This window comes from Castanea sativa, chromosome 3, assembly GCF_040712315.1.
Source record: "Castanea sativa cultivar Marrone di Chiusa Pesio chromosome 3, ASM4071231v1".
Taxonomy (NCBI): Eukaryota; Viridiplantae; Streptophyta; class Magnoliopsida; order Fagales; family Fagaceae; genus Castanea; species Castanea sativa.
Genome location: NC_134015.1, coordinates 49,264,707 through 49,291,024, shown reverse-complemented (window position 1 = coordinate 49,291,024; position 26,318 = coordinate 49,264,707). Strand labels below are relative to the sequence as shown.

Below are 26,318 nucleotides of genomic sequence, written 5' to 3'. Positions count from 1 at the left end.
CCGAGGAGTCAGGCATGACCAAGTTTCTGTTTGATACTTACAAAACTAATAATCAACGCAACACTATGATAACAGAACTAAGATGGCAGAAGTGCCTTTCATTAATAATAGTACATTCATAGGTTATTTACATTTTAGGAACGTTGTACAAATTTTTCATCTAAGTTTGCAAGATAATATGCCCCTATACCAACTACTGAAGTGATACAATAAGGTCCTTCCCAGTTAGGTTCCAATTTTCCCCATGCTGGGTTCTTGGCAGTACGCAAGACCTTCCTTAACACCAAATCACCAGGGGCTAGTGGCCTTAACTTCACATGAAAATCATATCCCTGTTTGAGTTTTTGCAATAATAAGCTAGCTGAACCATAGCATTCTCTCGCCTTCCTCAACTAGGTCTATGTTTTTTTCCTGTAAGTTGTCATTACTGCTGGGAATGAAGGAGCTCGTTCTCTATGTCGAAAATCCAGTTTCCAGAGGGGTTACAGCCTTAGCTTCGTAAGTCATAGAAAATGGTGTTTCTCTAGTGGATCTTCGAGGTGTAGTCCAATACGTCCACAAAACATGTGGCAATTCTTCCACCTAACTCCTTTAGCATCATCTAGCTTTTTTTTTAGCCCACTAACTATAACTTTGTTTACTGCCTCGGCCTGCCCATTTCCTTGCGGATAAGCTAGAGTGGAATATCTATTCGTGATACTTAGATCACAACAATACCTTCTGAATGCCTTACTATCAAATTGTAGGCCGTTGTTCGAAATTAGAGTATGTAAAATTCCAAACCTTGTAACAATGTTTTTCCATACAAACTTCTTCACATCTACGTCCCTAATGTTTAACAATGGCTCAGCTTCAACCCATTTAGTGAAATAATCTGTTCCAACGAGCAACCATCTCCTATTCCCTGCTGCTTTCAGGAAAGACTCTACAATGTCCAAGCCCCATTGAGCAAATGACCATGGACTAGATAAAGGATTAAGGACACCCCTTGGTTGATGAATGTTGGGAGCATACCTCTGACACTAGTCACACTTTTTTGCATAATCTTGTGCTTCTCTCTGCATGTTGGGCCACCAATACCCTTGTGTAAGAGTTTTATGAGATAAAGACCTTCCTCTTATGTGACTTCCATAGATCCCTTCATGTAACTCTTCCAAAAGTAAATCCGTTGCTTCAGGGTGTTCACACAACAAAATGGTCCTGAAAAAGAGCACTTATACAATTTCTCATCCTCGGACAGCCAAAATCGATGTGCTTTTCTACGTATTTTGTTGGCCTCAGACTTCTCTTCGGGCAAGATATCATTTTTAAGGAATGATACTATAGGATCCATCCAACTAGGTCCCACCCTAATTTGATGAATTCGAAGGGTGTCATTATTCATTCCAGTAGGTTTACATATATCTTCAATAAGAATGAACTGTGGTAGACCTTGTGCCGAGGATATTGCAAGGGTGGCTAGGGAGTCAGCATGAGTGTTCATACTCCTAGAGACATGCAACAAGGTAAAAGAGTCAAACTTTGATTGTAAATACCTGGCCCGAATTAGATATTCTTGTATTCTCGGATCTCTAGCTTCTAATGTCCCTTCCACTTGGCCCACGACTAATTGTGAATCCGAGAATATTTGCACCGTCTTTCCACCCATTTTCTGAACCATATCCATTCCCACCAGTAGAGTTTCATATTCTGCCTCATTATTTGTAGCCGAGAATCCTAATCTCAAGGATTTCTCCAAACTAAGTCCCTTAGGGGACACTAAGACTAGTCCCACACCAGATCCTCTTTGATTTGTTGCTCCATCAACATACACCTTCCATGTCAAAGGTTCCTTGCACGTGATCATGCCAACTGATTTTTCATCCATGTCCAACTTTTTGGCATTTTCTTCTAATGAGGGTTCGGCAAATTCCGTGATCAAATCAGCAAGGATTTGACATTTCATAGAGGTGCGAGGCATATAATTGATATCAAAAGCCCCCAAGATGGTGCCCCATTTAGCAATCATTCCCATGTAGTCAGCACTTCGAAGTATAGACTTAAGAGGAAGTTGAGTTAAAACAACAACTGTATGAGATTGAAAATAGTGGGGAAGCTTACGCGTAGCGTGCACTACCGCTAGGATCGCCTTTTCCAACGGCAAATAATGTACCTCGACCTCATGTAAAGATTTTCTCACGTAATAAACTGGTCTCTGTACATTATTATCAACCCATATCAAAACCAAGCTAACAGCATGGTCAGCCACAACAATATATGCGAACAAAACTTTATCAATTTCTGGCCGAGACATAATGGGTGGTCGTAAAAGATACTCCTTAAGCTGTTGAAAAGCTAAAGCACACTCTTTAGTCCATTCAAACCCCTTCCACTTATTCAGCAACTGGAAGAAAGGCTTGCACCTATCTGAGGAACGAGAAATAAACCGGTTGAGGGCAGTAGTCATCCCTGTCAACCTTTGAACTTCTTTAGGATTCCGAGGAGGCTGTAAGCTATTAATTGCCTTAACCTGCGCAGGGTTAACTTCAATTCTCCTATGTGTTACCATATAACCCAGGAACTTTCCAGATCCCACACCAAACGAGCACTTAGAAGTATTAAGGCACAATTTGTACCTTCGTAGCGTCTGAAAAGTATCATTCAAGTCTGCTACATGCACGAAAACCGATTTACTTTTCACCACCATGTCATCCACATACACTTCAATAGTCTTTCCTCATTGCAGCTCAAACATCCTGGTCATCATCCGTTGATAGGTAGCCCCTGCATTCTTCAAACTAAAAGGCATCACCTTATAATGATAGTTCCTTGTAGGGGTGACAAAGGTTGTTTTCTCCTGATCATCCAAAGCCAAGGGTATTTGATGGTAATCCTGAAAAGCATCCAAAAAACTTATCCGAGGATGCCCAACAGTAGCATCCACCAACTGATCAATACGAGGCATTGAGAATGAATCTTTAGGACAAGCCTTGTTCAAATCTGTGAAGTCCATGCATACTCTCCACTTCTCATTCTTCTTTTTCACTACCACTGTATGGGCCAACCATTCTAGACAAAACACTTCTTTGATAGCACCAGCCTTTTTGAGCTTAAGTACTTCTTCCTTGACAGCTTTAGCATGCTCTTTAAATTAGCGCCGAGGTGGTAGCTTCTTCAGCACCACAGCCGGATTGACATTCAAGTGGTGACAAATGAAATTCAGATCAACCCCCGAAGCCTCATAAGCATTCCATGCAAATACATTCACATTCTTTTTCAAAAACATAACCAATTCCGCCTTCTCCTGAAGTGGCAGCTGAATTCCCACCTGAAAGAATTTTTCAAGATTGTCGTCAATAAGAACCTTCTCCAACTCCTCACACGCAGGTTCTTCAACCTTTGCCACCTTGGGTGTGGCAGAAGACATTGATTGCTATGAGCCCCCCTCAGCCGAGGCGGATGACTCTTGCCTAGGCTGATGTAAAATTGTAGCCGCCATGCATTGTCTGGCTATAGACTGACTCTCAACTAATTCTTCAATTTGATCACAAGGGAACTTTACCTTCAAATGCAAAGTTGAAGAGACCGCACCTAAAGCATGAAGCCAAGGTCTTGCAACAATGGCTGTATAGGGAGAATAGGCGTCCACCACAATGAAGTCCACTTCCACAACCTCAGAACTTGACTGCATAGGCAATCTAATCTAGCCTATTGGTACAACAGCCTTCCCTTCAAAGCTTATCAGTGGTGAATCATAAGTCGTCAAATCCTTAAGCTTTAACTTCAGCCCCTTGTAGAGGTTGAAATACATAATATCCGCACCACTGCCCTAGTCCACAATTACCCTCTTCACATCGTAGCCCCCTATCCTCAGCGTGACCACCAAAGCATTATCATGGGATTGAATAGTTCCGATCTTATCTTCTTCCGAGAAGCTCAGAGTAGGTGGGACATTCCTTTTAATCCTCTTCGGCTCAAAGTTAGACTTCTCGGCAAAGGTTCGTGCCACAGACATCACCCTGAAAGGACGAGAACCAGTTCTACCTAGAGCAGCAAAAATAACATTGATCGTACCCAAGGGAGGCCTTGAAGCATTTTTACCCTGATTCACCGAACCTGAATGATCTCTTTGCCCATTGGGCCGATATAGAAGCTGCTTTAACCTACCCTCCTTAACTAACTGCTCCAAATGATTCCATAGGGTCCTACAATTCTCAATGGTATGACCCTTCTCTTGATGATAATGGAATAAAGGTTCTAATTACGCTTCATAGGGTCCCCTGCCATCTTGTTGGGCCACTTAAAGTATGGTTCATGACGAATTTTCTCCAACACTTGTTGCACAGGTTCACGAAACACAGTATTAACTACCTGAGAAGGGGCTGGACCAAATTGCCCAGCAAAATCTCTCCGGGGCCTGTTGTTATTGTATCTGTCCGACCTGAAATCAATCCTCTCCTGAGAGATAACCTTTGCTTTCCCCTTACCTTGTTGTTAATCTTCCTCAACCCGTTTGTACTTATTAATGCAATCCATGAGCTAACGTACACTTCTTACAGGCTTCTTGGTCAGAGATTTTCTTAAGTCATGCTCACTTGGCAGACCAACCTTAAAAGTATTGATCGCCACTTCGTCAAAGTCACCATCGATCTCATTAAACATCTCTCAATATCTATCAGAGTATGTCTTCAGGGTTTCCCCTTCCCTCATGGCTATGGACAACAATAAATCTAGAGGCCGAGGAACTCTACTGCAGGTGATGAAACGAGATCCAAAGGCCCTAGTGAGTTCCATGAAGGAATCGATAAAACCTGCCCTCAGGCCATTCAACCATCTCATTGCAACAAGTCCCAAGCTAGAAAGGAAAACTTTGCACATTAAAGTTTCATTTTTAGAGTGCACCGCCATTCTCTAATTGAAATGACTCATGTGTTCCACAGGGTCTGTTCGGCCATTATAGATAGTGAAATTTGGTTGGGTGAAATGCCAAGGAAGCTTTCCTTTCTCCCCCCTGCGCTTGAAAGGTGACTTGGAAAGTTGGTGCAGTGCCCTACTCATAGCATCATTTCCCAAGCCCCTAGAGGAAGACTTCTTGTCCTTATGACCATAAAGATCATCCTCCTCATACGAGAAAGATTTACTAGGAGGAGTTCTTGACCTGGGCCTATAACTACTACCTTGGGAGTCTTTGGAAGAAGGATCAGAAAAAGAAGGCATTCGTCTCCGTCTTGCACGGCGCAGCTTTTTCTTCAGATAGTCAATCTCCTTCTGCATGGCCTTAGCATCGTCCTCGTGAGGAATTCTACTTCCACCCCGTGTATGACTCCTAGTGGTGTGCCCTGTATGCACACTACCTTCCTGATCTCTTTCCCGCTTAAGATGTTGGAAATGGTCTTCATGTTGGGACCCCAAAGACTCTACATGGTGTGTACCTGAGCCTGCCATTACGTTACCCTTCCTAAAACACAAGATTCCCCACAGATAGCGACAATTGTAAGGTCACAATTCACACCTAAACCCAACCGTATGGAGGGTGCAAGCCCAAAAAGTCTTATACAATGAAATTTGTAGAGTGTGGGCTTGAAACCTAGGTTCTATGGATGTTGGATAACAAATATAATGGGCTAGATTCCCAATTTTTATGCGACGAACTGATTATATGATAGAAACTCTCCTCGAACGTAAGCTGAGGATGACTTGTATTGCTTTTCCTTCTTTTAAAAATATATTACACTTGAAGGTAGTGTGTACAGTATTCTCCCCTTTTTTCCCGATCTCCCTACTCTAATGCCTTTCTCTTTCTTTTATATCATCCTTCTTCTTCCCTCCATCTTCCACGTATGGCATAGATCACCAATCTAGATACTTGTCTCATCCACCACCCTCTTGAAGTTTTCAAACAATAGCTGTAAGACCGATCACTACTGTTCAGGTGTCATTTTCTCATTAATGTGGCCAGAGAGGTAGGTGCAAAGTCTTTAATGTAATGGTAGCAGCTTTCTCTAAGATATTTCTTATTCACACCTTCTCTTTGCGTTCTTGTGGAACACATCCTCATCCACCAGACTTTCTAGAATTTTCTTATAAACATCATGGTGTATAGTATAGTCTTCACTTCATATAGCCGAGGAGGTCTCCCTCCTCGGACTATTTCCACCAACCTTATTCGCAATAGTTTGCTTGTGGGTTTTTAAATTCGGTATAGTTATTACCCCTAAACCCTCCTCGGACAAGTTAATACCCTCGGATCAAGCCCAAGGCCCAAGAACATATTCTGACCCTTCTGCCCCCACAATTATTATTATCTATACTATTATTAAAGAGGCTTCCTCTATTTGGATTCCTAATGTTTTAGTTCAAAAATGCCCATACACCCCTATGTTTAAGTTGAGACAAAATTAAAAGACAATTCGGTAAAAATGCAACTCTAACTTCCACTAAAACATTGTCTAAAAAATAGGACCCCTCTCCTACAAATTTTTAAATTGATTTATTCACTTATAAATTAGATTTTCAAAATAAAAAGTATATATATATATATATATATAAAATAAAATAAAAAAATACAGTTTTTTTTTCTACAAAATAAGACCACTTAAAAAAAAACCTCATCGCACGCGCAAAGCGCATGTGATGAGGCTAGTTATTATTATTATTATTATTATTATTTTTTAAAGCACAAAAGGAACTAAACTTTTTCATGAGAATTTATGTATTTGGGAAGCCTATAGGGTATGGGCTATAAGGATGTTTAGGACCTTAGGTAGGTAGCATGTACTTGGTGAGTCTATTTGGTTGCCTTGGCTAATTCTAATATAATTTCTACTTCTCATTTTCTATATGCCAGCACATTTTAATCTCTCACAAGAGGACAATTTCATTTACAACGCAATTTTAGTCAAGTAATGGTAACCCTCATGTGCCAAATCTATTGGATATACGTATAACGTGAAGAAAAAATTGAGACCTTAAAAAAATTTTAATACCAAAATTTTTAGGACGGATAGGTAGGAAGGTTTTTAAGATCAAATCAAGGATTGTAAAATTTTAATTTTCATAAAAATACCAGTGATAATGACGTGTTCAAGACTTATGATAAAATATTCTATAATAAAAAATAAGAATAGTATTCTACAATAAATAAAATAAATATCATTTTTTGAATACGTAAGTAGCTAGAAGTGTGAGGATTTAAATTTTGGATATTTTCATTAGAAAAAAAAAAAAAGATGATAGTGTTAAATTGCTTGTTAAGTTATAATACTCTTGACTAAATCAAATAAATTTTAAAGACATAGAAGTATATATCATAAATGATAAGTTTTAAGTTACAGAAAACATTAATCAATGGAGAGAGAAGATTAATGACTGATTTAATAGATGTTGACAATTAGAGTTAAGTAGAAAATTCTAATATGTAAAGCTGAGTATTTATCTCGGATAAATGGCGGATTTGTTACAAAATGTCTTATAAAAGTTTTTATATTTTTAAAATTGAACTCAAATGTCCAATCAAACACAATAAATATGTCAAAATTTAAGATCTGTTGGGATCAAAGCTATAATTTAAATTTATATCCTATCACAATGATACTAATTAAAGATTTTAGTGCCATCCATATTGTTTAGCAACTTTATGAAGATCCTATGCTATGATTCAGAATTTTAACAATTCATGCTATAAAGTAGTATTAAAACCTATGATGATGAAACAATCAAAGAAACAAATAATCATGAATAATCACCATCATCCATTGCAATGACAAACACTTTTTTCTTTTCTTAGTTTTTTCTTCTTCTTCTTCTTGTTCTTTTTATTTTTTGGGGAGCAAAGTAAAACTTCAATACATTACCGAATTTGATTTTGATTTTGATTTTGATTGTATGGGTCCATAGTTATTGCAAGGCCGGTCGGCCCCCACCATCCATTACCAACTCACTGAATGCCCTTAAATGATTGGGCCCCTTTTGCTTGTGAGCCACGTGATCCTTCTAATTTTCACGATATATTTCAATAATAGTGACTACTCACAAGTAAAGTGGCAGTTGAACTTGTTAATGTTGAATTTAAGGCCATTGTCTGAAAAACCAAAGCTCCACTACTACTATAGAGTATATATACACCCCTAAGCTAGTCCCAAATATGCATCACTACAACATACATACAAGTTCTCTCTAATTTTGATTCTTCTTCTATTACATTAAAAAATGGCTTCCACTGGTAAGATGGATGTAGAAATTGAGGTGAAGTCTCATGCAGACAAGTTCTTTGAAGCCCTTAGGGACTCTGCCAATGTCCTCCCTAAGGCCTTCCCTAATGATTACAAGAGCATTGAAGTTCTTGAAGGTGATGGGAAGTCCACTGGTTCTGTTCGCCTTATACATTATGGGGAAGGTAATTTTGGTCACTCTTTTGTAAAAAGGTTCAATCTAAGATATATATGTCGGACTTCCATTTACACGTGTGTATCCAATAAGTAATGTAAGAGGGCGTTTAGCAAGCCTATAAAAAAATTGTTTCTTATTTTTTATAGTATTTTCAGCAAAAAAGCAAATCAACGAAATTCATCTAAGAAATTGTTCTCTCTTTTCAGGTTCTCCTCTTGTGAAAGTATCGAAGGAAAAGGTGGACATAATGGATGAAGCAAACAAGACATTTGTGTATTGTGTGATTGATGGGGATCTGCTGAAATTCTACAAGAATTTCAAGAGCAACATTACTGTAATACCAAAGGGAGCTGGGAGCCTTGTGAAATGGTCCTGTGAGTTTGAAAAGGCTAGTGAAGAGATTCCTGACCCACACCTCATTAAGGACTTTGCTGCCAAGAACTTCAAGGAGCTGGATGACTATGTTCTTAAGGCATATTAGAGGGCACTCCCATTTCCGTTTGGAATGTTTCTGGTGAAATGAAGAAATTATCAATAAACAATAAAATTGTGTCTGGAGTACTGCACTGTTTTCAGTTCTTAGTAGTCTACTTTGGGCAACATGTTCCTTTCTTTGTTAGGTAATGTAATGGATGATGATGTTCTCCTCTATTTTCCTCCTGTTGGTCTCCTCTATTTTTACTTATATAGTTTGTTAGAAATATGTAGTTAAATGATTAAATTTACTATATCCAAATTGCTTAAACTTTTGAGACAATCGATAATTTAACATTATATCAGAGCATAATATTTTAAGTTCGACCATTGTCTCTTTTACTTTACCTCTTATTTAAATTCTCATATGTTGGGCCTCACCTATTAAAAGGTGGTTAAATGATTAAACATAATATATCCTAATAGCTTAAACTTTTAAGATAATTGGTAATTTATCACACTTAAAATATTAAAATGATCGAAATGTAGATTAATTTGGTAACCATGGGATATAAGAGATTGCATTACCAACAAATTTTAATTTCTTGTATCTAGTGTGGTTAGTCATGTCCTATTTTATCGAAACAAAATTGTTGGAAAAAGTTTACCTTTAACCCACTGAGTGACGATTGATAAAACCATACATATATACTTTTAGTTACTCATTTAATAAGTCATGTGACTTGTTTAAATAATACACATTGATGGTTTTATAAATTATTATATAATGAGTTAGAGCTTTAAAGAGATTCTTCTAAGCTAGTTTGAAAGAAAAATTTGCCCTATTTTATTTACCATACTTGAGTGGTAAATAAGCTTGTTTGCCTTGCTCAACTTAAGTTTAAATATAATTATGCTGTGAGATGATGTCAATATTATGGAATCAATCAGATTACCATTATTAAATAGAAATTATTTCGTTCTCTCATTGGTCTTTTTAATTAATATAAGTAAATCATTGTGGGTTTCAATGATTACGTGAATTTCTTAAAATTAAAATTTGATAAATAATAACACTTTTTATTGGTTCGGTGTATTGAATAATTTCTCCCCCTCTTCAAAGATGCTGTGGAAACAATATATATATATATATATATATATATATATATATATATATATATATATATATATTAAAATTCCAATTGGAAAAAGAAATCATCAGAAGTTATGCACAGTAAAATTTTCATTTGGAAACGAAAATTTTAAATTCCTTTTTTTAAATTTATTTTTTATCTGTAGAAATCTTACTTTAACATAATCTATTTTATATTTGTGAAACTCTCTTAGAGACATGAATTTCAGTTCTTGCCCCCTCAAACCTTAGAAAAACTTATATTTGTGAAGTGATCATTATGCCAAAAGTGCTCCCATATGATCATCTTGGCAAACAAATAGTGGGCATAAATAAACTTATTATTGTTCTCAATCATTCAACTAATAAACCTAGTATTAATAAGGCTCCTTAAATCGGAAAAGGATACTAATTAAAGAAAATCAAAACACAAGCAGTCTCCACTTTTAAAACTGAAGGATGAAGCTAATTGATCAGCACGGCCCATTACATTCAATTCCTGGGACCCTCCTCCAGTGGCTATCATTCGAAACCAACCTTCGCACCAACTGCATTGAAAATTATTCATTGGTTGTACTCGTAACAATACATAAAATCCCGTGACTTTGTCTTAATTAAAAAAATCAGATCTGCACCGAAACTATCGGTATTTTAATTAATCACATAGCATTACCATCATACAAATAGGAAGTGCAAGACAAACAATCAAGTATGCAATAATCATAAATTTACAAAGGTGGATATATTAGGTAACCTACCAATCTAAATCCTGAGAAGCGGAAAATTATCTAATAAAATGGTCTCATGAGATACCAACCAGAAGCTGCAACGTGTTCCAAAAACTTTTGGCTTCGTTCATTGAAGTATTCACTGCAGAAAGGATGTATCCTATATGTTCAATTACATATCCAAAGTTAAAATAGATAATTAATTTGAGTTAAAATTTGCTAAACTACACTTTGGTCCATAAAATTTGGGATAGATTAGATTTTTTTCCTTCAAAATTAAAAAGTTATAATTCAGTCATTTAAATCTTAGAAAAATGAAAAGTTTCATGTGTTCATCTATCTTTCTTTTCCCATTTCTTAGTTTCAATTTATTTCTTATTTGCATTTTTGGGTATATAAATATGAGATCAGTTCAATTTTAGTCTCGTAAATATGAGGCTGATTCAATTTTGATTCTTAAAATATGGGATTGGTTACATTTTGGTCCCTTGGATATCTGAGTGTTTTAGCATATATATGTTAGTCATGTACATGGAAAAAAAAAAGGGATGAAAAGACTTAAATTGTTCCCTTTTTATGAGAGCCCAAAACCGAATTAAATTTGAGAGACCAAAACAAAACTTATCACAAATTTCAAAGACTAAAAGTGTATGTCACCAAAAATATAAAATAATAGTCCAGTGAGTTATTATTATTAAAGCTAGCATAGACATTCTTGTTTCAAACCTCATCAACTAACTTCTAGTTAAAATTAAAAAGACAAAATAATCGAGCCTCTTAAGTTTTAACTCAATAACTTCCATAGTTCCACCTCTCACTCCATGGTAGAAAGGGTATTTCAGGAGATGGTCTCATGATCTCTTATTGTATGTGGGACCTATACACATGAAATTTACACATGCTGTGGGAGATAAGTTTTATGAGGCCATCTCATACTAGTTTTTTTTTTCCATGGCAATGGGAGAGATCAGCAAGTTTGAAATTGAGAATTGCAGTTCTCTTAAAAACTTTCTGTAACCTCTGCGGTTGCACACACACGACACGAGCATAAAAAAATAATAAAGAAGAAATAAAATTGCAAAGCTGGATGCTTATATTGTCAAGCAATAAAGACCAAACTGCCTTTGGGGTTGAGAAAATTTGGTAAAGGAGAGGTGGAGGGGAATTGTTGAGCTGATATGAATTCTGTAAATAAATAGGATCCCATCTCACATCTCTTTTAGTAGTAGTTGTTATTGGTTGGTAAACCATATGTGTTTTTCACTTTTTCCTTATTCATTTTTGCTAAGAATGTCTCTCCTTATTTATTGACTGTGGATTATTATACTAAATCATCTAAATATTCCTTACTAAATGCCTCACATGTAGGGCTGCACTTTTATGGTAAAAAATTAAGAAAACTGTGCAAGTCTTACCCAACAAAGTTCAAGTGGCCTATTCTTCATTTTCAATAGGATAACTTGAAGAAGTAGAGTGGGTTGGTTTGGAATTTAGATCTTTTTAAGAAAATATTGCTCCCCTAACTTGTGGGTAATTAAGGAAGAGAGAGAGAGAGAGAGAGAGAGAGAGAGAGAGATAATAATATATAAAAAACCTTTTCACATTTATCTTAAATGTTAAAGATTTAATTTTGCCAGTTATAGAAAGTGAGGAGCAGGGTACCTGATTAAATAAAGGTCTAGATGTAATTGCCAAATGCTTGGCCAAATTATTTGTTGAGATTGATCACCAGCTTTGGCCTTTGGAAGTCTAATTGAAGTGTGCCTTGCATGTGTTTCTCTTCTACTACTTGTTTTACAAATGGTGAAAGATTAAGTCATGTATTGGCTTTTAATAAGTCTAGACTCTAGAGATATATTCAATTTTCGTACCAATTAATGTGTTAAGTTGTGATTGATGCATAATAAAAATAATGTTAATGGTGAAACCACGTGAAAGTGATATTACTCCTAAAAATTGACAACTCAACAAGGCGTGAGATTGGATGTAATTATAGGATACTTGGTATGCTTTTGTCTTTTTGGAAATTTATTGCATATTGAGAGGATGACAAGCTTAGGTGTTTATTTTTTTTTGTCACAAGTGATTATATTAACTAAAATAGTTTCAAATAAGGTATAAACCACACCAAGTGCAAAATATTTGAATTGTTCTTAACATAGGGATTCCCTTATTATCCCAGTAATAACATTGAGGCAAATTTTTTTGGGACAATTGTCGTAGAGCACCTGTCATTATCTTCCTAGGAGCTTCCCACAATCGTACACAAGATTCAAAATTAGCCATGGAAACTTTGTCAGCTTTGTTAATCATAAAGTAGGTAATAAAGAATTTATTTCTACTTTCTACTATTAGTTTCCAATAATCACTATCCCTAGTTTGTTTTAAACCATTTATGATAGTCCATTGTTAGAGTTGGTTTATATTTGTTATTGGGCAGATTATCAAAAAATATATATTTGTTATTGGGCCATTGAGTTGAGGGCCTTATGGGTGTAGAGTGTAGAGTGGATCGCATCAAGGAAAATAAAACGGTACTATATCTGGGTATTTTGGGAATTTGCACCAAGTAGAATTCTTATATATGTAAATATACTATTGTAAATTTGTAATCCTAATTTTCTTATATAGTAGTTTATTAGCAGCTCATTCCCGTGAACTGTCGAATCACATGAATTCTCTAGGTTGATTTTTCTCCTCCCAACAAACATAATTTTGATGTTATATTGCTGGTGTCAAAGAAGCTTCTATTTAGGTCCCAAGCTTCTAGGTCGCAATTAGGGCCAGCCACAGGCTTAGACCATTTAGGCCACTTAACATATAGGCCCCCAAATATGGGGAAAATAAGGTGTTTTTTTTTTTTTTTGGTGAGTGATGTGCACATGTTTTTTTTCCACTCTTAAGAATGCCTAAAATATTAGAGTTATGTTAGTATATTAAAAATTTTATTACATAAGTCTTATTAATTGACTTGTCACCAATCACAAAAAGTTATTCAATACTCATTTGTTCTCTTGTGAAAGTGTCACTACATTATCACACCAGTTTGTAAGCTTTTAACAATTAAATTTGTAATAGCTTTAGAATTTTCTCAGAACTCATTTGTAATATTTTTATTCTTATGAATTAATAAAAATACAACCCAATTACTACTAAATGAATAAAAAATGCTAAAACTAATACACATTTTACGACAAAAAACTTACTAACCGATGTGATAGAAATATAATTGATGTCACTTAAAAAATATACTGAATGAATGTTTAAATAACTTTTTTTTTTTATTGGTAACAAGCTTTGTAAAATCTATATAGTAAATATCACTAACTCACTTTGGATGAATTAGTCATATGAACAAGTAAGAATTAATAATAGATTTGAAATAACAAATTATAATATAAAAAATAAACTAAATATTATTTAAATAATATTTAGATATAAAAATGCTACTTTTAAGCCTCAAACTATCATGGGCTGGCCGTGGTCCCAATATCTTCTGTTTGAAAGCGATACAAACTGGCCATAAAAGATATTCTAGTTCTTTAAAGATTTTAGCCCATACTGTTGCACTTTGGGCTCCTCCCCCGCTTTGTTGGTTTTCACTGAGAAGATGGATGGGCGGGCCGATTCCCCTTAGTCTCATTTCAAATTTATTTTAATTCAAAAAAAAAATGTAGTAGGTAAGGTATTCCATTATTATTATTTTTTTTAAAAATTTTTAGCACATAAAGACTTAAATATTTTCCTCTTGTGGGCAAAATTTATAATTGGGATAATATTTTTATAGCGAACATTTTATATATGCAAAAAAAAAATTATATAAAAAATTGTTTTAAATTAATATATTATGTGATCATCTTGACTTGGAAAAAAATGTATATATATAATTTTAAAAAATATATTATATACTAAATTAATCTATTTTAACCCCTAATAAAAATATTGAACACCTTTACTTGAGAATCATAAGAATTTGAGTTCAATAAATATAAGAGTAATGCTACATCCACAACATTTTTACAATAATTTCACAATAATTCTTATGTGGTAAGCTGTTACTAATTCTAATTTGGGTTTAATATTGACATGTTTTATCCACCAATAACAAGCTAATAACTTGTTGCATAAGATTTGTTATGAAATTGTTGTGATCACTTTATTATTCTCATATCAGCATTTTTAATTTGTACTTTATCTTTTATTAGTTTATTTTTTTCTTATTCTCTTTATTAGTATAAAAAAATTGTAATATTTTATGTATTTACATTTTTTTTGTGACGTTGATATATTTAAATTGTCTCTTTATTAAATTTTGTATAATTTAAGTTTCTTAGTGACCACCTTAAAAAAAATTCCTAAATTAAACTACCACTAAAACTAAACATTAATAAATTTAATAAAGACATAATTTTTTCACAATGTGTCACGGCAAGTCATTTCAATAGTTGTGGAAAAAATTGTGCGCTTTATCCTGATTTGTCAAGAAATGCGGAGATTACGCACTTGGCCATGGAGGCAAGGACTCAGCAAAACATAAGAAAACCGGACCCTTGGAAAAAACTGTTCGAACATTCAGGCCCATACCACCAAGTGCAAATATATACAACAGAACCAAACCAATTTCCCTAATATTATCACTTGATTCATAAGACTTGCTTGTTTCCTCAGTATCAATGCAAAGCTTGATGAATCTGTACTCTGCAGCCCTGTGGCAACAAGAAGGATTAAGTTTAGCACAGTCAAAATCTCTTTAGTCATATTTAAAGCAGCATAATTGAGAGTTGCACCTGATATCAATGGTGTGCAATTGAAGCCCTCAAAGAAAACTGAGTGTGGCATTATGCTATCGTGTAACTTATGGCCTGTGAAGGAATTCCATGGACCAAGCTATAAAAACTAGTACTAAATAAAAGATCGGATTACAATTAGTGAAAGATTCTATTTTAGGATTCATTTTTCTCCTTGAGCTTTTTGGTTGTCACAACATTTCTAGACTTGCATCTCTTCTTGCAAGAGAGGGGCCTTCTTTTCAATGAAATTCGCACTCTCAACACCATGATCTTCATGTTCTTCCTCTTCTCTAATTTTTCCCCACATCACAGTATAATATCCGATTCCGATTATTATTGCTCCCATCAGACTGCATAGAAAAACCCAACATTTAAGGTTGAACAAATTGAAGAGACATGGGAGAATTGATAGGTACATAATTTTATGCAAGTTTTTTTTTGTTGTTGTTGGTGTTTTTGGGTCACAAGATCAGGGTGGACTATGCGTTTGGATTAACTTATTTGCTTAAAGTGGATAAGAATATACCTCGCCAAAATAAAATTTTAAAAAATTTGAATATAAGCTAATAAACTATAATAAGCTCCACCAGGAAGAAAGCCAACCCAAATGCATCAATTTCATTTCTTTTTTCTTTTTTCTTTTTTCTTTTTTCTTTTTTCTTTTTTGTCACACAAGATCCAAGCAAACCAAAAAGAATAATGTCATTGATGTGCATGAGAAAATCTAATCAGTTTCTCATAATTAGGGATAATGGTTAAATACCTAAGACCTTACCCAAAATTAAAGAAATCTGAAATCAGACCATGATGGAAGCAATTATGCGACCCTTATAATAGGCCATCATGGCTGTAACGAAAGAAATTACTAAAATTAAGAAAAATAACTACAACACCACTCCTATATATTGATAAAGTGAGACTACAAAAGCATGAGACAAAACCTAGACAAATATTATCTCCATATAGGACTAACTTAGGCATTGGAGGTTCCCCACCGGGGTTTGCACTAATGGTTCCTTCGATCCCTTCTCTCCTTTTTGTAGGTATTTGGATTCGGATTGGCTTTGCAAAAAAGTATGCATCAACAGCCATTATATTTATACCAAGTAATGGTTATAATAATGTGAAAAAAGAAGGAATTTTCCTACCTTCCATAATGGTTGCAAAAACAATCCCAACTGGCTTGAACATTGGAACATAATAAGGGCCCTTTATTTGCATGCACCATACATGGACACGAGTACGGACTACACCCCCAGAGACTGCCTGCAACACAGTAAGTATAGTCGCTTAAGTCTTTAGTAATTTTGATTTTGTGATAGAACAAATGAACAACAGAACAAGTTATAGTTTTTTGGTTTCCCAGAAGGAGCTCCATGTTAATCTGTAATTTCCAAGCACTTAGGTTTTTTTCTACAATTAAAGTGAATATTGTACTTTGGATTGTCCCCATTAAGCTATAGAAAGAGACCACTTTCATCACTTCTAGTTCTGGATATTGTTTCACGGTTCCCAACTGAGCAAATCAAATTAAAATGTTAGTTTGAGAGTTCAAAAGGAAAAAAGAAGGAATTCTGTAATGAAATCGACAAACTAGCACTTGATCCCTAAAGTTTAAACAATGTTAAGTGGGAGATAGAGTAGAAACATTAATGATCAAACTGTGGTTTACTTTTACCACAATAAACCACCCAAAAAATATTTACTACCTTTTAAGAAAGAGTGAAAAAAAGAAAGGAATTCTCTAACGAATTTGAAAAACTAGCACTTGATCCCAAAAATTTAGGAAAGGTTAAATAGGTCGTGTCCATTTGGGACCAACTTATTTACCTTTTTGCTGAAAATGTACTAAAATATACTTTTATTTTGAAAAAGTGAGAAAAAGAGAAAAAAAAAAGTGAAGTTTTAAAAAGCTGTACATAAAAGCTAAAAAACAAAAAACTAATTTATAATCAGTTCCCAAACAATGATCAAATTGTGGTATACTCTAATACCATAATAAATCACCCAAAAAATCAAATCATTTTAAGAAAAAGAGCGAATATAATCATTTAACTATTATTTCAAGTGTACAAAAAAAAATTCACGGTTCAAAAAGTTGTACCCGAATAATGTTCCATGTTGAAACAGACAAGGAAGTAGCAGCAAGCAAGATGCCACCAAGAACCCAATGTTCTGGGGTTGAGGAGAAGATGAAAAGTTTCTGTTTGAATTGAAGAATGTATGGAGAAGAAACAGATGTTTTAAGCATTTCTGTGCCTTTATAAATATCCACCATTATTGCCCCCATGATTGATATCAAGCTGCCTATTACTTTAGCTTGGAAGCTTGAGCTTCTCCACTCTAATTTTGTCCTCCTAAAATAGTAAACACTTTGAAGTTAAATTGAGGCCCAAGCCCAATAAAGTTTTTCAGTTCGACTATTGATATGAAAGGAAACAGAGGTGAAGTTTAGGGAAAACCTGAGCATGAGAGAGAGCATGAATGAAAAAGAAGGGATCAAAAGGCCCATTGCACAGACTAGAATTGGCAACTGTAACTTAGGCCAAGGGATGCAAAGTTCTGAGCTACAGTTATCCTACAAAAACATCAACCAGAAATAATGGAAATTTCTTTCATTGTCTAATATTAAACCATCTAATTGAGGCTTTGTAGTTTGTATGGTGAACATCATTAAAAGTTGGGACCAAGCCTGATAGTCCAAACAGCAACACTTTTTTTCCTTTTTGAAAATCAAACAGTAAAACTTAAGCCCACTGAGGATTATTTTTATTATTATTATTGTTATTACTTGACCTTAATATAAGGTAATCCTTCTTCAAAAAGTTTAACAATTTCTGAGATGACCAATTGTAATTATTTCAAAATTACAACATCAATTTTTTATGAATTCAAATGTTGACATCAACTTTTATTATTCACCATCACAACATGTTATCTTAACCATACATTGTTAAAAAAAAAAAAAAAAGCCAAAATATAAAATTCATCCTCTAAATTTTACCTTCAGTAGGCAGCTCCCGTCATTAATTGTGTCTGGGGTTCAATAAAAAAGAGTAGACTTAGGTTCCCCCTATTACTTCTTGTTTATTTCCTGAACATTTTTTATATCTGGTAATTAGATGTTTCAGAAATTAAACCCCAGTAAACCACAAATTTTTCACTCTGCTAACCCTTACTTGTTATATTTCCGATAGATTCAGTTTTAAGAAAAAGCCTTGATATAATTTTCTCGTGTTTGAAATTTTGGTTTGAGGAAGCTTTATTCTCGTGAATGAAGATAATTGTATTGGCATGGAAGGATCACAGTTGCAATTATCTTGGATATCTCAATAGTCTGAATTTTGACCAAAAAGAGTAAGCATATTGCTGCTATACTTTTTTTTTTTTTTTTAAATAATTTTTTATGGGGAGCAACCTGAGGGAAGATGTAATCATTCTTGATTTGAACCAAGAACCTTTCGACCAGCCTCACGTTTCAGAAGCAAAGTTGGCAAAGGCAAAACTAGTAGAACTGGGAGCACGTATTTGATAGCTAAGGCACTAGGAATGGATTCTGATGACAAGAAGGCAGCAAGTGGTAGTGGCCGGAGCCGCCTCCTGAAGCATCGGAGTGAAGCCGAGGACACCACTGGACAGAGCACAGCCGCCGTCTTCCTCTCGATCCCTCTTTCTCCCTCTCGTTCCCTCTTCCTCTCTATCTCTGCCGTCTGGGTTTATTTAGTATTTTTTTTTTTTATAATTTATTTAAAGAAAAGTTTTTTTATCAAATTCAGAAATTAAAATTAAATATTAACTAAAGTGTTTTGGCTAATTTAACGGTGTAATTTAACGGAGAGTAAATGGAGGAGTGAATTGAATATAATTGAAACTTAAAAAATTGAAATGACAAAAAAATGAAACTTAAAATGATGAATTTTGCATTTTAGCATATAAAAAATTATAGTCTAAAAAAAATTATAGTATAGCAAGATTATATTTGTTAATAAAAAATTTACTAGTTAAGTTAACAATTATTTTTGAAACCATTTATTTTTTTTAATCTCCAAATTTATTATATAATATATGTTAAGTTGTTAACCAGAAAATGATTCTTTGTTTTTTTTTAAAAAATCTAAAGAAGGAGTTCGCAGGTGTGATCACTGCCCCTATATCACTTAAACTCTCGTATTGCGTTATAGTATGGGATCATTCGGGCACTAAAAGATTTGTCACTACTTAAATTCACAACTCTTAGGTGGAGTTTGGATCCAGCTTATGCGTTTTGCGTCTGCGTTTTGTTTTTTTTTTTTTTTTTTTCTTCTGCTGCGGGGGGACAGCGCGCACTGTGCGCGCAGTGCGCACGCACTGTTCATGTACGTTTTTAACAATTTTTTATTAAAAATGGGTCCCGCAGTACTATTTACACATTTAAAAATTATTTTGCTACAGTGTTTTCAATTTTCAGTTTTCAGCAATAAGTTCTATCCAAACGGACCCTTAGACTTGCATGTCTAATGAGTCACACTAACTTTCTACAGCTAGGCACCACCCTAAAGAGTGTCCTAAAATGATTCTATAGGCTACTCAAAAACAGATGCAACTCAGTAGGTTAGGTCCATCAGCCATTAATACCTTTGGGCTGCACTGTGTCAGGCCCGTGTGTGTATGTGCATGAGAGAGAGAGAGAGAGAGAGAGAGAGAGAGTGAATACAAACCCTGTTAAACCGAGGAAGAAGAGTCGCAAGAGTAGAGGAAAGGTGAAGAGTTATTGTTGTTCTGTTCTGTTAAGAGAAATAAAAGATGAGCAAGATGAAAAGGAAGTCTTGGTATTATGTCAAGAATAAGAAGAAGATAATAAAGAAGAGAGAACAAAACCTATCCCAGCAGTGAAATATGAAGGAATAAGGGAAGAGGAGAACGATGGAGGAAAAAGCATTGGTATAGACAACAAATACGAAAGGGCTCATCCCATTTGTCATGGCTGTTTTAGCCAAAATTGTCAATCCTATGGTGCAACCTTCCATAGTAACCATCTTTATGAAAGGCACTACTTCCTCAAGTAGTACAGCCCTCACCCACGTCTTGGAATGGCTCTCTCTCTCTCTCTCTCTCTCTCTCTCTCTCTCTCTCACACACATATTTATGGTGACTTCTATAATGTGGGGATAGGGATAGAGACCTAGGGGTGAGGGGTTGATTAGCCCTTCACAAAGTGGTGAAGCTACTTTTGTTGTGAAAAAGCTACTCGGATGTCTCTAGTCTCTCAACCTCTAAAATATGGAGGGAAAAAGACGTGGAGTAGATTTTTTAAATCCAAAAAAAAAAGAAAAAAAGTTTTACTGAGAAAAACTTGGGCACATGTTCAAGTTTCGTTTGTCCCTTTGTCTAATTATTTTGTTTTAGAGTTTATTATTATTTGCTTAAGTATTTTTTATATAAACAATACAATTTTAACCAATGATGTTCGCTCCATAATGTTAAGATATTAATTGGTTTTTGGTATAGATGGAGTTTGAACCCTAAGTCTCTTATTTGACGATAAGAAATTTTATTAGTTAAACTAAATATAATTTAATAATAAATCAACCCCTATGGCCCAAAAATTGTAAATGAAATTTTAAGGACAGTTTGTATGGTTTAAATCTCTCTCCCTTATTGTAATTATCAAATTGAAAAAAAAAAAAAAAACTTTTAGGACATTTTTAAGGTAGGATATGTCAATAATTCAAAATTCAAGGAGGTTGTTTGTGCTTCTCAAAATGTGCATTAACTTGCCCTTGGGACATTTATGAACAAAAGCCATAAATAAAAGCTAAGTCAACAGTACAATATAGCTGCACCAACTAAGGCCTGAGATTTTTGATCTCCCTAACAAAGAGAGGGCATAAACTACTGCGACCAAAGGCCAAAAGTCTGATTTCACTATATTATTATACAGGGAAGAAGCACGCACATTAACCATTGGCTTTGTAAGGTGATGCTGCAGTTTCCATAAGATGTGGATCTAGGAATTAGTTCTGACCCCACAAACTCAACTTTCAGCCCATGCTCATGTCTATGGTTGTGCCTTCCATGTTTATGACTCCACATCACATTGACAACAAACTGTTATTGCACATCACATAGGCTCCATGGACTTCTTCCTCCCTTCAGGTTTAGGCAAGACTATATTACTTATAAAACAATTTAAGCATACTACCAAATAAAAACCTCCATATGATTGCCTTTGATTATTTCATTTAAAAATAAAAGAAGAAAAGAAAACTAGAATACAATATTGATGCATTGACATGGGAAAAGTTAATGAAAAGAGTACGACTAATCATATGATAAATATATCAGTAGTCTTCTATTTTTTTTCTTTTTGGTCTGAATATTGAAGCAGTTTTATAGGATAAAAGTCAAGTATTAAAGTGGCCTCTTCATTCACAGAGAAGCTAAGATGTATGTCGTCTCTTGGTCATTAATTGAGGTTCAATCAAATGAAAAAAATGATGCACTGGCTTTTAACGGTTGCAAGGGGCACAAAAAAAAAAATTCTTCCCCTAGAGATGCAGTTCAACACTTTCAATTTGCAGCTATGTTCAAACCATTTATTCATATGACTGTGTTTATGAATATTATCTTGAATCAGAAATAGAAGCACTGGCCATCTAAATAGAAGCAGGATTATCACCCCTCCAAAATTCACATTTGAGAATAGTTTTTAGGTTTTCTTGATACTATAACTGTCAAACTAAGTCAGGAAAAAAAGGGGTGGAAATGTTGAATTAAGATGAACTTGATGGCTAAATTTTTCTTTAGCACACTAAATGTCTATACCAAACTCCAAATGTCAAACGAAATACAATGTTTCTATTCAATATCTTTCGAAAAACCAAGCAGCCTTGAGTTTATCTTGTTCTATAAAGAAAAAGGTCAATTTAGTTTTACCTAAATCATGGCAGCTGAGCCAAGGCTCAAGATCAAGGGCTGGCCTTAGGCCCATTGTTTCCTGCATCACTTAGGGTGATGTATACTGTCCTGGAGCAAAAATGATGCTCATATTAACCTCAAAACGCCATGTTTGAAATTAATGCAAGGGTGAGCGGGGAAATAGAATCAATGAAAGAGCAGCTTCCAACAATAACTTTTTAGATATATTTTCATAATCTTCCAAGACAATGGCAGTTGAGATTACCTGTTTTGGTAGGCAGGAGGGACCTTTTGCTTTGATTTGATTGACAAAACTTCTATATTTCTTCATTACTGTTTTGCAAGAGAGGAACCTTTTCTTTGCTTGACTCCAAGCCACTTATCCTAGTTTCCTCACCCATCCTCTGTTCTTTGGCCTTTCCCCACATCACACAATAAAATCCGACGACAATCAGAATTGCTCCAATCAGACTGCAGAAAATTTAAAATAAGGTGGGACTAATAAGTAATTTGGCATTCCATTACAAATAATAATTAGAAACAAGGTAGGAACGATGATACTCAATTGCATGATCAGTCAAAAGGTAGCATACAGAAAAAAGAAAGAAGGAATGATATACTTCCCACCTTCCAAGATAGAAAGTATCTCCTAAGAAGATAACACCTATAAAAACTGAAATGACAATCCCCACAGGCTTGAACATAGCAACAAAAAGGGGCCCTGTCTTGTGCAGGCACCATGCAGAAATGCCAACTTGGAATGCTGAACCAAATACTGCCTACACTTAAAATGAAAGTTACTTATGTTAAATTTAAAAAATCAAGTAGATTCTTCCAGCATAAGAAAAAAAAAAACAAAAATCATGCAGATTCAGTAGGTAAATCATGATGGGAATTTTTATCTAATTACCGAATATAGAACAGCAATCAACCTCGTATTAGGTTGTAGACTCCAAGAACTTATGTCTCTTTCCACAACCAAAGAGACCACTGCAGATTGAATGGCCACAAAGAAGCAGTAGAAAAAGACTACAATCAGCTCTGCTGGATATTTCTTAAGCATCCATGCCTGAAACATAGAAAACGGAGCATTGTAACTTGTTCTCATTTTCTAATGGTTTCCAAGTATCTTGGCGCTTTTTTGGGACTTCACCTGCAAAATAAGCCATGCTGAAGCCATCATAGCATCAGCTGCCAGGAGTAATCCTCCAATGACCCAGTTTGACATTTGCACAAGAAGTTTATGAGATGAGTTTGAATGTAAGGGTGTCATCAGCAGGGGAAGGCCCTTGTATAAAGTCACAACAAATGCCCCTGAAATTGAGATAATGGTTCCAATGATTTTAGCTTGGCTATTGGAGCTTCTCCAATCTAGTTTCTCCATCCTGAAACAACCCAGTTGAATCAATAATAAGAAACACTTATAAAAATAAATATCTTATTCCAAGCAGCATTTTTCAGTCTACTAGTGTTTCAAAACTCTACTTTTCAGCCTTAAACTAAGCACATTTATACAAATTAGGTAAAGATGTGAAATAAAACTGTTTTGCCTAGTCTGGGGAGCGCAGGGGGCGCCCGGTGGGGGGGGGGGGGTGAGAGAGGGGAGAGGAACAATGCCAAGACAACCCGAAAGTGAAAAAGATGGATTGAGAGAAACCCACTCTGCTAACATTTTCTTTGCCCACAAGATTGAGCTACACAATTTGTAAAACTGGTTCTTTACTGGAGAACCTTGGAATATAGCATTATTTCAATGACAGATTAAAAAAGAAAGGTGTTACCTCAATCTCCATAACACATATTTCATTTAGCAGGGAACAAGGCAAAACAAATATCAAATTGCCATTGATATCATAAGAAACACAGGTGAAGAGCCATTAACAAAATAAGCAAATCGTAATGACTCTCTCAGTCTCTCTACTGAAAAGTCAACGTAGACAAAGAGCTAGATACAGTATTCATGTCACTACCACCAATAACACAGTTACAATGGTCAGTAACAACTCCAAGACCAACCTTACCATCTTGAGCCAAAAGGGAAATGTCACAATTAATCCCAAGGAATCCAAGAGGGAGACAGAAGGGTGAAGGTAAAGTGGGCTTCAGCTCAAAGTCTCAATTAGCACCTCCTCTCTTTGTTAGAGCAAGGTGGAGGGTGAAGTCATGGATTCAAGACCCACTAGTTTTATAACTTACCAATAAAAGAAAATGTTGTTTATATCTAATTAGACTGTGGACCTGTGGTCCTCTTTTTTGCGTATTAAAATTATGCCGAAACAAACAGGAAACAAAAATTCAGCAACCACATTTTATCCACTCTTTATTAATTATCACTTCATGGGAAAAAGAAATTAAAAATTAAAAAAATAAAATTCTCAAGCATCAACAAGCGGAGAGGAAAAATTAAGACCAATAATTTTGTTAAACATGATGATTAAAATCACCAGAAAGTTCATTACCACTCCAAACTTGTTATACTCAATCTAATAATTACAGGGTTCAATCTCTTTACTGAATAAGTGAATATTTTACCATTAAGTATAGACCTACTTTTTCAAATCAGACTTATTAGTCATTAGTCTCAATAATTATCTAAACTGATTCTCATCAGTAAACAATGGAAACGTATGTGGGGTATAATTCACAATAGAATGTGGTCAGAATTCAAAGTGTGCAATAAGATTGACCTGAAAGTAATGGCCAGAATGAAGGTAAAAGCTGGGATAAGGTTGAGAATGGCCGTTGCAAGCGTAGGAGAGCTATACAAAATCCCAGCATACCCAAAAGCCTGCACAAGAAAACTGTAAAAAAAATTAATGCTAAAACCAATCAAACCCCAAATAACAAATCCACCCATTACGTGACATGGATTAAAAAACACAAAGCAACAGAAATTGAATCAAACATAAACAAACCCACGAAGTAATTTTCACAGTGAAGCAGGAATTATAAGTAATAACTCACCCAATAAGGCCAAGCAAGAAGAACCCACAAAGAATGTGGAAAGAAAGCTGAGGACGCTGTGGTTGTGATCTGCTAAGATTGAAAACAAAAGCAAAAGAATTGGTTTTTTTTTACATACATATAAAGAAAAAGCGGTAGAGGGTGTTTCAGAGAGAGAGAGAGAGAGAGAGAGAACCTGTGGAAGAGAAGGGCAGAGGGGAGAAGGATGAGAGAGGCAAAGGCGTTGGAGTAGAAGATGAAGACCAAGTTGCTCATACCCTTAGACATGGCTTCTTTGCCAACTATCATTAGACCAACTTGGGCAAACTCTGCCATCACCATGCCCACAAATGGCAGAGCTACCTTTCCCATTCCCATTTTCTGTGTGTGTGTGTGAGAGAGAGAGAGAGAGAGATAGAAACAGTTCAGAGACCAATGTCAAAGTCTCCAAACTCCTCACTTATTTGTGTCATGTTCGCCCCCTTAACTTAAGCCTCCGCGTTGGTTGGCTCTTGGCTGCGCTCACCAATCAAACAAAATATTGTATAATAATAAACCGCCCAACGCCTTCAACGATTGAGGCATCTCTTTTGGAATAATGAGATTGAGAGGGGCATTTGATAATTTATTACCAAAGGATAGGCAGAAATGTAACTTAGAAAATGGAGTAATGCTAGTACCACCAAAATTGACACAATTTTGTTCTATGTGTTGTAATTGGTGAAAGAGTGTTAGTGGGTCATATAGGGACATACATTTGCCAGTCACAACTCATCATGTGGTGAGTTGTAGTACAAAATTGTGTTATTTTTTGTGATACTAGCATTACTCTAAAAAATAAGGAAAATTTCAATCTTAAGTCTCTTGAGATTTGTTGAATTTATTTTGTTCGTAATAAAAGTTAACAGTATTATTATATATATATATATATATATACACACACACACACATTAGTTGCATTACACACGCTTCGCATGTGCAAAGATGCCTTTTATTTTATTTTGAGTTTAATGTAATTTTTCAATTTGAATTTATCAATTGTTAGTG

General features: G+C 35.1%; 5 protein-coding genes across 12 annotated transcripts; 1 reads left to right on the top strand and 4 right to left on the bottom strand.

Moving 5' to 3' along the window:
* Positions 1-1,117: 1,117 nt before the first annotated feature.
* Positions 1,118-3,406, bottom strand: LOC142629099 (uncharacterized). The gene is made up of 3 exons (XM_075803087.1): positions 3,269-3,406; positions 2,153-2,626; positions 1,118-1,813 (listed from the first exon to the last, which is right to left on the bottom strand). Exons 1-3 carry the CDS (start codon positions 3,404-3,406, stop codon positions 1,118-1,120), a joined length of 1,308 nt encoding a protein of 435 aa, XP_075659202.1.
* Positions 3,407-3,412: 6 nt separating this feature from the next.
* Positions 3,413-4,641, bottom strand: LOC142629098 (uncharacterized). Its single transcript, XM_075803086.1, has 3 exons — positions 4,537-4,641; positions 3,824-4,159; positions 3,413-3,664 (listed from the first exon to the last, which is right to left on the bottom strand). Exons 1-3 carry the CDS (start codon positions 4,639-4,641, stop codon positions 3,413-3,415), a joined length of 693 nt encoding a protein of 230 aa, XP_075659201.1.
* Positions 4,642-8,026: 3,385 nt separating this feature from the next.
* LOC142628229 (MLP-like protein 423) lies at positions 8,027-9,018 on the top strand. The gene is made up of 2 exons (XM_075802286.1): positions 8,027-8,374; positions 8,574-9,018. The coding sequence occupies exons 1-2, from the start codon at positions 8,188-8,190 to the stop codon at positions 8,846-8,848; spliced, it is 462 nt and encodes a 153-aa protein (XP_075658401.1). The 5' UTR covers positions 8,027-8,187; the 3' UTR covers positions 8,849-9,018.
* A 6,640-nt stretch (positions 9,019-15,658) lies between these two features.
* LOC142629898 (WAT1-related protein At1g70260-like) lies at positions 15,659-18,265 on the bottom strand. Of its 2 annotated transcripts, XM_075803948.1 has the most exons (5): positions 17,894-18,265; positions 17,536-17,788; positions 16,903-16,947; positions 16,580-16,697; positions 15,659-15,781 (listed from the first exon to the last, which is right to left on the bottom strand). In XM_075803948.1, the coding sequence occupies exons 1-5, from the start codon at positions 17,941-17,943 to the stop codon at positions 15,777-15,779; spliced, it is 471 nt and encodes a 156-aa protein (XP_075660063.1). In that variant the 5' UTR covers positions 17,944-18,265; the 3' UTR covers positions 15,659-15,776. The 2 variants fall into 2 exon arrangements, with proteins under 2 accessions (XP_075660063.1, XP_075660064.1); XM_075803949.1 differs by lacking the exon at positions 16,903-16,947.
* Positions 18,266-21,198: 2,933 nt separating this feature from the next.
* Positions 21,199-25,785, bottom strand: LOC142627054 (WAT1-related protein At5g40240-like). Of its 7 annotated transcripts, none has more exons than XM_075800849.1 (9): positions 25,468-25,778; positions 25,293-25,364; positions 25,016-25,129; positions 23,482-23,713; positions 23,239-23,397; positions 22,956-23,107; positions 22,594-22,799; positions 22,347-22,436; positions 21,199-21,578 (listed from the first exon to the last, which is right to left on the bottom strand). In XM_075800849.1, the coding sequence occupies exons 1-7, from the start codon at positions 25,647-25,649 to the stop codon at positions 22,646-22,648; spliced, it is 1,065 nt and encodes a 354-aa protein (XP_075656964.1). In that variant the 5' UTR covers positions 25,650-25,778; the 3' UTR covers positions 21,199-21,578; positions 22,347-22,436; positions 22,594-22,645. The 7 variants fall into 7 exon arrangements, with proteins under 7 accessions (XP_075656964.1, XP_075656961.1, XP_075656963.1 ...); XM_075800846.1 differs by having other exon boundaries at positions 21,199-21,560; XM_075800848.1 differs by having other exon boundaries at positions 21,199-21,560; positions 22,347-22,431.
* Between the last annotated feature and the right edge of the window lie 533 nt (positions 25,786-26,318).